Source organism: Prionailurus viverrinus, chromosome B3 (genome assembly GCF_022837055.1).
Source record: "Prionailurus viverrinus isolate Anna chromosome B3, UM_Priviv_1.0, whole genome shotgun sequence".
NCBI classification, from domain to species: domain Eukaryota; kingdom Metazoa; phylum Chordata; class Mammalia; order Carnivora; family Felidae; genus Prionailurus; species Prionailurus viverrinus.
Genome location: NC_062566.1, coordinates 57,626,337 through 57,639,286, shown reverse-complemented (window position 1 = coordinate 57,639,286; position 12,950 = coordinate 57,626,337). Strand labels below are relative to the sequence as shown.

The window sequence follows — 12,950 nt, the reverse complement described above, 5'->3', positions numbered from 1 at the left end:
TGGGCGCAGTTTGCCCGGCGGAGAACGGGAGTAGGGGGAGGGCGAAAAGACGCTGGAAGCCTCGGAGCTGCGCTCTTGGCTCGGGGGCTGGGGGGCGAGCAAGGCTACCTAGTGGGGGAGGGGTCCAGAGGCTCTATACATCCCCTGTTGTACCCCGAAAACCCGGGGTCAGCTTAGGGGCATGGCTGGAAGGCAACCTTGGCGCTTCAAAGTCCCAGGTGTGGGTGGTGCCTGCTGGGGGGCTGTGTGCAGCAGCCAAAGGAGAGGGTAACAGAAGCAGAAGTGCCCTGCAGGGGAGGCTGTGGGCCTTGCACGATGCCAGGACTGAACCCTGCTCCGGCTCCTGACGTTGTCAGCGCGAGTCCAGATGAGGGCCAGTGGACTTTTAGAAGGTCCACAGTCAGTCCAGGGTAGCCTACGTCAGTTGAGGCTTGCACCCATGCCAAGCATCAGCATAGGGGCAGGGGCAGTAGACACCCAGGTGGGTCCAACTCCATGTGATTTGCAGCCTCCGATGGCCTCAAGGCCTCCTGCTCCTGGTGGCCCCCAGGACACATGCTGGGTTCTTCTGGTCTGGAGTGGGAGAAAAAGAGAGGAGTCCCAGCTGTGGATATTTGCATTTCAGTTCTGGGCCTGCAGCAGGACCCTTTCTTGCTCAGCAAATGTGGGCAAAGAGGGACTCCAGCAGACTGGAGCACTGGTGGCTTTTCAGGGCCAAGGGTGGCATCTTAGCAGGATAATGAACTTTTGGGACAGTGCCCAAGTGGCAAATAGATGCTTCATAAATGCCTTTTGATGATGAGGAGAATTTAACCCTTTCCTCCTCAAAGAGGATTTCTAGGTCTCTGGGATCTCTTGCATTTTGCATCCCTGAGGATAATAATACCTCTGTTTGGTCCTTGACTATTTGCAAAGTGCTTTGGGGCACATTAGTCAGGATGTGTAACAGGGGTAGAGAGTGTTCCAGATCTACCAGTATTGAGCAAGATGCATCCCATAGGGCTGGATGTGTCTCTTGAGGGTCAGACAAGCGCCAGAGTCAGAAAAGGAGTGAGTTCTTCTGAACTCCTAGGCTAGGATTTGGAGGTGGAAGCGGACAGAACTAGGCAGGGATGGATGCCAGCTCAGAGGAGAGCGAGGAACACTCTTTGGCATCCTAGGCAGGTCTAGGGATCATAGAGTATGGGTGGAGAGAGGGTGGGGAACCCACTTGTCAGGATCGCTGGGAGGCAAGCCCTGGGCTCCCCCTCCCTCGGGCCTGGGGACTCCGCCTGCCCATAACCTACATTAACTCTGGAGCGCAGCCTGGGCCCATCTGCCGGCCCCCCGCCCCACCTCGGTTCCCCACGCCAACCCGCTCGCGCCAGATGGTGGCTGGGAGGGGTGGCCGTGCGTGGGGGACCCCGGAGCCCATCTCCTCATCTCGCCCCTCCCCCAACCCACGCTCCCAACCTCTTGTTTCTCATCCTTCCCCCCAATCCTCCAACACCACCCACAACTCAAAAAAATCAGACCGTGCGAGGCATAGGCAGCTGTTGTGCTCCACTGCCGTACCTCCCCCCCCACTACGGCCTTCCCCCCGGGCCCGCGCCGCGTCCCTGCCCACCGCCTCTCCCCTCCCCCACCCCCGCTCCGATCTTATCGCTAGACGACAGCCATCGCTGTGCGGGCGGGCTGACAGCTGAAGCCACCGGGCCCCCGCTGCCCTCAGCGTCGCAGAGAGAGAGATCCCCAGCACCCCCGAGACTGGGAGAAGGCGGCTCTCCCCGGTCTAAGGCCTCCGGGGATCATGCCGGGTTCCGGGAAAGCAGCTGCACTGCCGCCGCTCGGAGAAGTGGGGCCACCCAAGGGAGCCGCGAAGGCGAGACGGGTGAAGCCGCCTGAAACTCAAATTAGTCCGCGCGCTTTCAGTTCCACTCTGCATCTTGCCCCTATGAGGAGAGGACCCGGGTCTGCCCGACCTCAGCCCCTCACCAGGACTCTCCAGTGGCTTGAGCCAACGCTGGAGCCGGGGGAGTTCCACCCTGCCCCAACGGAGCGACAGGACGCGGGAAGGGGCTTGGGGCTGCTGGGGTGGGGGGAGACGGTGGGCAGTGGAATTGAAGCAGAACCCAGGTGAGGCGAGGCGCTGGAGGCGGGGTCAGACTCTCATTACCATACAGCTGAGGACGCGCCCCCCCCCTTCTCAGACCTCGGGGACCACGCCCCCTTCCCTCATCTCCCGGACCACGCGTCTAGGGGCTGGCACCAGTGGAACCCAGGCTGGGGGCAGAAGGGAGAAGGCACGCGCTGGACACGCCCCCCGCAAGTAGGGAGGGAGACGCCTACCAGGTGGAGGGTGGGAGCCCCTGAGAGCCCCACAGTCTTAGACTCAAGTCCCTCGCCTTGGCCAGTGTGGTCACTGAGAGGTTAAAGCGTCCGCTGGCTTCCCTGCTGCGCTGGGGACGCGAGGTGGGTGGGCGCTCACAGGTTGCGGGCCGAGGAGACTACAGCTTCCGAAGCTCCGGGAAGAAGAAGATCCCAGTCCTTCCGTGCTATTTTCGCTTTGCGAGCTTAAGTTTCTTTTACCTGCTCAAAGGCTGAAGGTAACTAGCGCCGGCTGCTGACAGACCGCCTACCGGGACTCCCCAGTGTCTCCGCCTCCAAGACCATCCGGGAACCACTCTCTCACCTCCCGCCCCATTCCCCCAGGCCCTCCCCCCTCCTCCCATCGCCGGGGTCTCGACCCGTAACCCCTTGGTCGCGGAGAACTGGTCACTTTGGCACGCGCAGACTTAGGGGACCTAGGGGCTGAGAGCGCCACTGAGGGGCGGGGACCTGTGTTTGACTGGCTGACGGAGACGGGGGATGGCGGGGGCGGAGGCCCCCTCCAGGCCGTGCTGGGGCTGAAGCGCTGGAGGCCCGGAGGGGAGGGGAGAGTGACCATGGGTTCTGAGTGACAGGCGGCGAAGAGAGGAGCCAATATATATAAGGAAGGCTCCCGAGCGCGCAGGTTTCAGTAGCGGCTCAGAGCGCAAGCTGGAAACACGAGGCCAAGAGCCGCAGCTCGAACCGCCTCAGTGCGCTGTACCCGGGCACTAGCCCGCTTGCAGCCCCAGGATTAGCCCGAGGACACGTCCTCAGTCCGGCCACCGCCCAGCCGCCCTCACCTGGATTACCTACCGCCGCAGCTGGAGCAGAGCTAGCGAGAAGGCCAAGCGGGAGGAAAGCCCCAGAAGAGCCTGGCTTCTCAGGGACCCCTCTGGCGGATAGACGCGCGGGAAAGCGGCGTCCCAAACGAAGCCAGCTACAGGGCGGGCGCGGGGAGAGAGCGACGCTCCAGGGGATGGCAGCCGCGTCCCGTAGCGCCTTTAGCTGGGCGCTACTGCTGCTGGTGACACTTTGGCAGCAGGTAACGTCCCGCGCCCCCTCCACCCCCTCCCGCCGCTCCCTGAGCCTGAGCCCCGGGCGTCTGCCGAGCTGACCGCTCCCCTTCTTCCTTCCCTCGGTCTCTGTGCAATAGCGCGCAGCCGGCTCCGGAGTCTTCCAGCTGCAGCTGCAGGAGTTTGCCAACGAGCGCGGCGTACTGGCTAGCGGGCGGCCGTGCGAACCCGGCTGCAGGACCTTCTTCCGCGTCTGCCTTAAGCACTTCCAGGCGGTCGTCTCGCCCGGGCCCTGCACCTTTGGCAGCGTCTCGACGCCTGTGTTGGGCACCAACTCCTTCGCCGTCGGGGACGATAGTAGCGGCGGGGGACGCAACCCTCTTCAACTCCCTTTCAATTTCACCTGGCCGGTGAGCACAGCCTGGGAGCACTGGGAGGTCACGAAAGACGTGAAGGGGGCTCCCTGGGCCCAAAGCCCTCTCCCCAGATTTCCTCGCTTCCAACTAAACAAAACAAAAAACAAAGGGCGCTCTCTTTTGACACTTTCTTCCGACTCTCTCCTGGGACCTCATCCTCAGGAAAGCTCTCACCAGGCTCCCTCTTCCCGGTTCTAAGGCCTCTCTTCTCCCAACTCTTGGGATGATTTTTATTACCTACTACCCCGGCGCGTTTCCCACCTTCGAATGACTCGCTAACATTCCCCTATCTCCTAACCCTTGTCCCACTCAGGGTTCTCCTCTCATATTCCCTGGTCCCGCGATGCGGCGCGCAGACACGTTATGTTGACCCGGGAGCCGTAACTGTATCCTGCAATTAGATTAATTAAACCCGCTGCCGCAAGGCACCCCCATCTCCCCCCTAGCTCATCTCGCGCTCTCTCTGTCTTCCCCCGCCCCCTCCTTTGGCCTCCAGGGTACCTTCTCACTCATCATCGAAGCTTGGCACGCGCCAGGAGACGACCTGAGGCCAGGTGAGTAGCTCGCTCTGCCGCCACAGGGGGGCGACACAGCGCAGCGCCGAAAGAGTTAACCTGTAAAAGGCGGGGGAAGTGCGGGGTGGAGGTGGGGGGCGGGGGGCAGGACGCTAAGCTCAGCCTGGAACTGCGCCCCGCGCTGGATGCTCGGATTCCGCCCGCTGCCTGGACTCTGAGCACAATTGCGTTTCCTGCGGGTTATTTTTGGCGTGGGAACGCGGGGAGCACGGCGGTGAGAAAGGCCGAAGCTGCCAGCGCCGCTGACGGGCCCCTTCCTGTATTTTACACCTTTTGCGAATTCCGCTCCTTTGGAAAGGGAATAATGGCTTTGGGATGTTGTTCTGACACAGAGGAAAAGGATATTTCAGCAGCACAACAATTCTCACTTTGAAAAGGAAAAAGAAAAGCATTACCCATCTCTGAGGACAGAACCCTTGAATGGGCACCAGAGGACCCCTTGCTCACAGTGTCCTTCCAGCCTGGCTTTCTTTTCTTTTTCCTTTTTCTTTCTTTCTCTCTTTTTTTCCTTCCTCATTTTGACCTCTTTTCCTCTTTCTTGGTCTGTCTGCCTCCAGAACACTGGGATATCTTAACACCCTTCTATTGTCCCTTTTTTGAATGGTATCAGGCATTCAGCACCCACCCGTGCATATACACACACACACACACACACACACACACACACACACACACACACACCTAGAAGCTAAGCAGTGGGTCGCTTGGGTTCCTCTGGCCTGTGCTTGCTGGCAGGTGGGGATCATCTGGACTGTTGGTTTGATCCAGCAGTTGCTGGCACTCTCAGGGACTGGCTGCCCTTCCTTGACCTGGCCCTCTGCCCCTTCAGAGGCCTTGCCACCAGACGCGCTTATCAGCAAGATCGCCATCCAGGGCTCCCTAGCTGTGGGCAAGAACTGGTTATTGGACGAGCAGACCAGCCCTCCCACAAGGCTGCGCTACTCTTACCGGGTCATCTGCAGTGACAACTACTATGGGGACAGCTGCTCACGCCTGTGCAAGAAGCGTAATGACCACTTCGGCCACTACGTGTGCCAGCCAGATGGCAGCCTGTCCTGCCTGCCCGGCTGGACTGGGGAGTACTGCGAACAGCGTAAGCAGCCAAGCTCCTGTCTACCTGGTGTGTGTGTGTGGCGGGGGGGGCCCTGGAGCAAACCCAGTGGCCTCTCTCCGGCCACAGCCTACCTCCCTCACTGAGCAGTTCTGGGCTGCCCACTAGCTGGGCCTCAGGAACAGGTGGGGATGCTTAGGACAGGTGTGGACTCTGACCTCTCTCTTCTTAGTGCTCCTCCCCATCTTGCCAGAGTCCAAATGACCCTGTTACTGCATTCCATCCAGCTTGGATTCTCCTTCCCTGTGCCACTGTTTCCCTTTATGCCCCCATGGCTCCTCTGGGAGGCCAGGAGTGGGAAGTGAGCCCAGTAGAGCTGGGGGGCAGCCCCAGGGCCAGGAGAGGGAGAGTCGGGCTTCAGAGTCCTTGGAATTCCACCCTCACCCAGCTCTGTTTTCTTTCCTCAGCTGTCTGTCTTTCTGGCTGTCATGAACAGAATGGTTACTGCAGCAAGCCAGCAGAATGCATGTGAGTAGGGGACAGGAAGCAGTGAGGAGGGAACTGTCTCCTGGCCAAGCCCTCACCTCATGGTCAGCTTTTCTTTTTGCTCAACAGCTGCCGCCCAGGCTGGCAGGGACGCCTGTGCAATGAGTGCATCCCCCACAATGGCTGTCGCCATGGCACCTGCAGCATCCCCTGGCAATGCACCTGTGATGAGGGCTGGGGGGGCCTATTCTGTGACCAAGGTGAGTCAGGGCAAAGAGAGATGCAGAGGGCATGAGAGAGATGGGCACGGGGTGGGAACCAGAAGTGTCACAATTCTTATGTGGCCACCACTGACTTGGCTTTCCCAGTATCCTTTAAGGAGTTTGGGACTTTTAAGGATCCTGACAATTGGCCTAGAATGAGATTGTGGGTCCTTCTTGCTCAGGTGCTGGGGAGGCAGGGTGGCTGGTGAAGCCCAGAGGATGACAAGTTGGCAGCCTGGAAGTTGCACTCAAATTCCAGCAAGGCCAAGGAGGAGGGATGCTGGGCTTAGTTCCTCTTTCTACCTTGTAGTTACCTATTAACCCCCTAAGTGTTTGCTTACCTGCCAGCCCTGTTTGAGCAGCTCTCCCTCAAACAGCTGTCTGGTGGGGTGTGCCCACCAGCTGCCCCGAGGCTGTGGGTGAGCTGCGCCTCTGGGCGGAGTGACATCTAACCGACTTCTTGCTGTGGGCAGAAACAGCCTCCCTTGTTCTTCCCCATTTGCACTTGCCAGGCAGCTGCCTGAGCCCACAGTCAAGTTCTGGGTTTGGGGAGGGCGGCTGGTCACTCTTCTGGCTGTACAGGAGTCTGCCAGCCCCAACCGTGGGGTGGGGGGGGGGAGGGAGCCTCTTCTCCTTCATCCTGGTAGCCAGCTGCAGCATGTGTCTCCCATTTTCAGGGTCAAATAGGGTGGCTGCTGCCATGGAGACACCAGCACCAGGCTTGGGAGGGGTGGGCAGGGGGCTTGCCAGGATAGAAAGAACTTGTCTAGGCTCTGACTTGCTGGCAATGAGGGGCTTGGAATTCAGCCCCTGTATTCTGTGTGTGTGTGTGTGTGTGTGTGTGTGTGTGTGTGTGTGTGTGTGTGTGTGTTGCTTTCTCCCTCCTCTCCCAGACCCCAAACACACATACACACCTGGTTCCTGCCCATTCTCTTTCCTCTTCCCACATTTGCTCCCAGGTGACACGGTCATATACTCATCATATGTAAACATAGCCCTTACAGTCTCTATATTTGCTCTACATTTGCTCCCTCCCTGTCCTTCTCAAATAAGAAAACAAACACTTATATTTCAAAATACTCTCGTAACACATTTCCCTTTTTAAAATACCTGGCCGCTACTTACAGTGGCGTTGGCCTCTCTCTACCATTTCTACCTGTTAAAATTTTATCCCTCCTTCCAGGTGAATCTCAGCTGCCCCTCCTCCCTGAAACCTTTTCTGACTTCCCCCTCAACATGTGTCCTTGCCATCCACTCCTCTTCCTTCTCTTCATTCTACCCTGGTGGCCAGTGGTTGTAAGCTTCCTAGCAGGCAATTGTCCCATCTGTGGTTTTTTTCAACTTTGGCTGCTTGCACCAGTTAGATGTGGTTCAAGGTGCCTTGATGTACATGACTGGAGGAGGAGGGAGGGTAGTTGGGTCAGGACAACTTTGAGTTGAAGCCTCTGGGCCAAACACCGACAGTGAACCTGCACTACATGGAGCCTGGAGGTAGGGAGCATTCTACAGCCCTCCTCAGCTGGCTGGTTCCTGCCTCCACAGATCTCAATTACTGCACCCACCACTCTCCATGCAAGAACGGGGCAACGTGCTCCAACAGTGGGCAGCGGAGCTACACCTGCACCTGTCGCCCAGGCTACACTGGCGTGGACTGTGAACTGGAACTCAGCGAGTGTGATAGCAACCCTTGTCGCAATGGAGGCAGCTGTAAGGTGAGCCTCAGGCTGGCGGTGATCTGGCCAGGTAGTGCCCAGGCATGCCTACCCCAGGCGGCCAGTGGACGTGCAGCCATGGGCAGACATTGTGGGCAGGTGGGGTCTAGCGCCTAGCATCCTTACCCCCCAGGGTCTGACTTTTGCCCCTTTTTGGTCTCTCTCCAGGACCAGGAGGATGGCTACCGCTGCCTGTGTCCCCCGGGCTACTATGGCTTGCACTGTGAACACAGCACTTTGAGCTGTGCAGACTCACCCTGCTTCAATGGGGGCTCTTGCCGGGAGCGCAACCAGGGGGCCAGCTATGCCTGTGAATGCCCCCCCAACTTCATGGGCTCCAACTGTGAGAAGAAGGTGGACAGGTGTACCAGCAACCCATGTGCCAATGGTGAGTCTTATTGCCTTGCTAACCTAGTGGGCCAGTCTTAGGACTAAGAGCGCCTTCTGGTGAGGGACGGTCAAGAGAGGAGCGAGGCCGGGTCTGTCCCTCTAGGCAGGCTGAGATGGTCCCAACCTGCTCTGGACAGTGAAGAGCCTATGTAATCATCTGGGTGGCTTTGGAAGAGGAGCAGGTGGGCAGTGGGTGCAAGCTTTAGGAGGAGGAGTGATGGGTACCCTGCTTCACTTCTTATCCTCACATCAGAGCCCTCTCCTGGCTCTGGGTGGCCTCTGGCCCTCCCCAGGAAGTCCTGGGCTCGGGAGAGGGACATGTGAGATCTTGTGTCCCTCCTAGAGGGAGGCTGGCACAGTCAGGGCCCTACTATTGAAGGTGTCACCTTGCCCCGTGGCCATTTGGAACCTGGCATGGCACAAGACATCTGAAACGCTCAGCATCTTGGGGCAAGTTTGATCTGAGTTTGAGCCCGGTGTTGGGTGTAGAGATTACTTAAAAATCAAATCTTAAAAAATTTTAAAAATAAAATCTTCAGCATCTTTTAGGGGTGCAAGTCATGCTGGTTATCTTTGTCTCCTTGGCCTCCTGGTGACCTTCCGTGAGGCAGGCAGGTAGCTCCATGCAGGAAAGAAGCCTCAGGAGTTGGAGACGAGTTGGAAGGGCTGAGATGAAGTCTGTTCTCTAGCTAATCACTGTGTTAATTCTATTAACTGATAATTACATTTATTTATTTGAGCATTTACTATATAGTAGGCATGTGCGCCTCCCTTCATGCATCATTCTACCTAGCCCTCAGCGATCTCCTATGGAGGGGATAGCATTACACTTTAATTTAACAAGTGAGGAAACTGAGGCTTAGAATAAGGCAAAGCAACAGGTGCCAGGTTCCCTTCAGCTTGAGGGAGACAGCTGAGATTCAAATCCAAGCATACCTGTTCGATTCTACTGTGAAGCCCTGTAAGATGCCAGTAGTTTTTATACATGAGCTCACTGAGGCATACAGAGCCAGAGGCACCCTCAAGCCCAGGTCTCCTGACCCTTGGTACAGTGCTCTTTGTAGTGGGATCTTGGGTAGGGCACTTATGCACTGCACCAGGGGGGTTCCAAGGTGATTGCTGACTTGTGCCCAATATATACCCACAGGGGGCCAGTGCGTGAACCGTGGTCCGAACCGCATGTGCCGCTGCCGTCCTGGATTCACAGGCCTCCACTGTGAACTCCCCATCAGCGACTGTGCCCGCAGCCCTTGTGCCCACGGTGGCACTTGCCATGATCTAGAGAATGGGCTCATGTGCACCTGCCCTGCTGGTTTCTCTGGCCGGCGCTGCGAGGTGCCTATTCCTGGTGATGCCTGTGTCTCAGGACCCTGCTTCAATGGGGCCACCTGCTACCCTGGCCTCTCCCGGGACAGCTTCGTCTGCAACTGTCCCTATGGCTTTGTGGGCAGCCGCTGCGAGTTCCCTATGAGCATGCCACCCAGCTTCCCCTGGGTGGCTGTCTCTCTGGGCGTGGGACTGGTGGTGGTGCTGGTGTTGCTGGGCATGGTGGCAGTGGCAGTGCGGCAGCTGCGACTTCGGCGGCCTGATGATGGTGGCAGGGAGGCCATGAACAACTTGTCAGACTTCCAGAAGGACAACCTGATCCCTGCAGCCCAGCTCAAGAACACAAACCAGAAGAAGGAGCTGGAAGTGGACTGTGGCCTGGACAAGTCCAACTGTGGCAAACAACAGAACCACACACTGGACTATAATCTGGCCCCGGGGCCTCTGGGGCGAGGGACCATGGCGGGGAAGTATTCCCACAGTGATAAGAGCTTAGGGGAGAAGGCGCCACTGAGGTTACACAGGTGAGCAGCGCCTGGAGGCTCAGGGTCTGGCCACAGAGCCCTGCATGGTACTCCTTGGGCTCCCCAGGGCAGGCAGAAGGCTGGCACCAGGCCCCTGACTGCTTTTAAACAAACAGGGAGTTTTGCTACTGACAGAAAGCTCCTCCAACAAGATTTCTGCCAGGGGGTCCTTCATGCCTCTTCCTCATGCATTCATTCATCCATTCATTCACAAATGTCAAATGTCCACACTGTGTCTCTTCTGACTTCATCTTTCCACTGCATGGCTTGCCTGTAGAGGCAGTGCTGGCTTTTTTCAGGCCTGAGACCTTGGTAAGGTTGGGGGTCTTGTGGCTGTCATAAGGGGCTGTTCCTAACTGCTCCCCCAGGCTAGCATTGGGCATCCTTGGTCCCTGTGTCCTCTCAGAGCCACCCCTGCCAGGGCCCTTTGGCTCTCCATCATCCAAGTTAGCGCTCCATCTGCCCCCCCCATCCCTCTCCCATCCCTCTCTCACCAGCCTGTCTTGTGTTCCCTCAGTGAAAAGCCAGAGTGTCGGATATCAGCGATATGCTCCCCCAGGGAATCCATGTACCAGTCTGTGTGTTTGATATCAGAAGAGAGGAACGAATGTGTCATTGCCACAGAGGTGAGTGCTGGGCTCGCCTTCCCTTCCAGCGTGTCCCCACCTGCCATTTGGGGATGGGAAAGAGGCCTGGTTACTTTCAACCCCCGGGTGGGTCAGAACCCCTCCTTGGCAGGCCAGGTTCAGTGGCTCTTGGGTCCCTGCTGGCCTCGTTGCCACAGAGGGTGTGAAACAGGAGCTGGGCCTAGCTCCTCTTGCTATGTTAGTGCTGGGCTGGGCAACCACGGCACCTGGCCAGCTCCCCGGCACTGCTTTCAAGCAGTTGGTGAGAGTGTGCCCTTCCTGCCCCTTCTTGCTGCTTCCTCCACCGGCCCACCTCACGAACATAGGCTCCCAGGCAGTGCATGTATCAGGGCAGAAGTCTGGGAAGGGCTGCCCCACCTTCTTCTCTTTACCCCAGCTGGCTGAGTGGCTTCTCTCAGGGAGGCCCAGGGTAGCCTTGGAGGCAGTGCCAGTGCTCCAGGGTAACCTACCTCCCCACTTTCCACGTGATCCCCAGGTATAAGGCAGGAGCCTTCCCAGGACATCCCAGCTTTGCCCCAGCAGCTGGATCTTCCTTCTGCATTGTTTACATTGCATCCTGGATGGGACATTTCTTAATATGCAACGTGCTGCTCTCAGGAGGAAGAGGGAATGGCATGACCTGGACAGACTGTGAACTTGCCAAGAGACGCAGTACCCTTCCACGCGTTGGGGTGTCTGTCTGGCATCAGCTTGGCGGCCGTGCCAGCCAGGGGAACAGAGAGGAGAGGTGCCACTGGGACCTGCCCTGCCAGCTGTGGCCTTCAGAGGGCTCCTCTGGGGATCTGGCCTCTGTTCCAGAGGGAGAGGCTGTGGTCCCCTGGGGCCTGGAGCTGCTGTGGCCTCCACTGGCATCTGTGTTTCCAAAAGTGCCTTTGGCCCAGGCTCCATGGTGACAGCTGGGTCCAAATCAGAGAGGAGAGAGGAGGCCAGTATGGGCAGGGACATCTGTGGGCCAGGATACCACCAGGTGCGGCTCTTGGCAGGAGTTGCCCTGCAGGTGAGGTGAGCGCCTGAAGCGGGAGGAGCACTTTCTGCCCCATGCCTGCAACCACTGCATGTGGGCCTTGCTCATAACTCCGCTCCAGCTTCTCCCTGGCCAGGGCCCTCTGGGAAGGGCTGTTGGTAAGACTCATTTGGCTTCCACAGCCTCCGGCCTTGCATGCCTCTGGGTTCCTGTGAGCAGACAGGTGGAGGGCATGCCCCATCTGTCAGCCAGGGACACCAGGCCCAACTGGGGAGCTCAGGGCAGTGATGCTGGAAATTCTAGCGAGGGAGAAGTGAGGTGCTGTTGCCGCCTAGGCCCTTTCGTCCCTCAAACCATTCCTACAGCCTTGAGCCTACACCTACTACTGCCCCCAGACCGCCCTTGAAGCCGATCTTCAGAAATCAATAATATGAGTTTTTATTTTGTTTTTTTGTAGTTTATTTTGGAGTCTAGTATTTCGATAATTTAAGAATCAGAAGCACTGACCTTTCTACATTTTATAACATTATTTTGTATATAATGTGTATTTATAATATGGAACAGACGTGTACAGGAGTTTATTACTTCTTGGGTCCTGTCTTTGTGACGGCAGAGTGGGAATCCTCTCTCTATCCTCTCTGACTCCCCTTCTCATATTGCTGCTGGCTGCCCTGCCAGAACCCCCAGGACCTGTGCATGCACTTGGGCTTGGCCTGGTGGGCTCCTTCCAAGTCCTTGCAGAGCCCCGTCTCACCATCCAGTCCCAGGCCTATGCCAGCCTTCCCCGCCTGCTGGCTTTCCCCCTGTGTTTCCACCATAACTTGAGGGATATGCCCCCTGACCTGAATTATCCTCCTTTCTTTCCTTAAGCCTGAAAGTTGTGGGGCTCCCTAGTCAGCCTGGGAGATAGAGGAATTTGGGGAAATTCCTGTTTTCCCCTTTTCAAAAGGATTCACTTATTGGACAATGGGGTCTCTGAACCAAATGGGGTCCTTTCTCCTGCCATTGCAGGGTTTTAGATGGACCGGCACCTACATACTCTTTTCTCAGTCCAGTAGGGCACTGGTCTTAGTGGGGAGCGCCTTACCTTAGGTCTGCACTCCTTGCAGCTGGGCAAGGGTGCTGAGTCTGGACACCTGGTCCGCCCAGAGCTACAGGAATTTATTGAAGACTGCAGGGAGAGGAGGAGGAGGTAGCCTTCCCTGGGACCAGATTTCTCTGGCTGAGGCACTAA

The 12,950-nt window shown here is 57.6% G+C and overlaps 1 protein-coding gene across 1 annotated transcript; it reads left to right on the top strand.

The window, feature by feature from the left end:
• The first annotated feature begins 2,976 nt into the window (after positions 1–2,976).
• DLL4 (delta like canonical Notch ligand 4) lies at positions 2,977–12,300 on the top strand. Its single transcript, XM_047864453.1, has 11 exons — positions 2,977–3,391; positions 3,503–3,772; positions 4,275–4,332; positions 5,183–5,446; positions 5,872–5,932; positions 6,020–6,150; positions 7,696–7,865; positions 8,034–8,253; positions 9,403–10,105; positions 10,623–10,731; positions 11,228–12,300. Exons 1-11 carry the CDS (start codon positions 3,326–3,328, stop codon positions 11,231–11,233), a joined length of 2,058 nt encoding a protein of 685 aa, XP_047720409.1. The 5' UTR covers positions 2,977–3,325; the 3' UTR covers positions 11,234–12,300.
• The last annotated feature ends 650 nt before the right edge of the window (positions 12,301–12,950 follow it).

Bases quoted from the DNA above. Each gene is read 5' to 3' on its own strand.
- DLL4 (XM_047864453.1), top strand. From the start codon at position 3,326: ATGGCAGCCGCGTCCCGTAGCGCCTTTAGCTGGGCGCTACTGCTGCTG. The intron at 3,773-4,274 runs GTGAGCACAGCC...TTTGGCCTCCAG, and splicing joins CTTTCAATTTCACCTGGCCG to GGTACCTTCTCACTCATCAT. The intron at 8,254-9,402 runs GTGAGTCTTATT...ATATACCCACAG, and splicing joins CAGCAACCCATGTGCCAATG to GGGGCCAGTGCGTGAACCGT.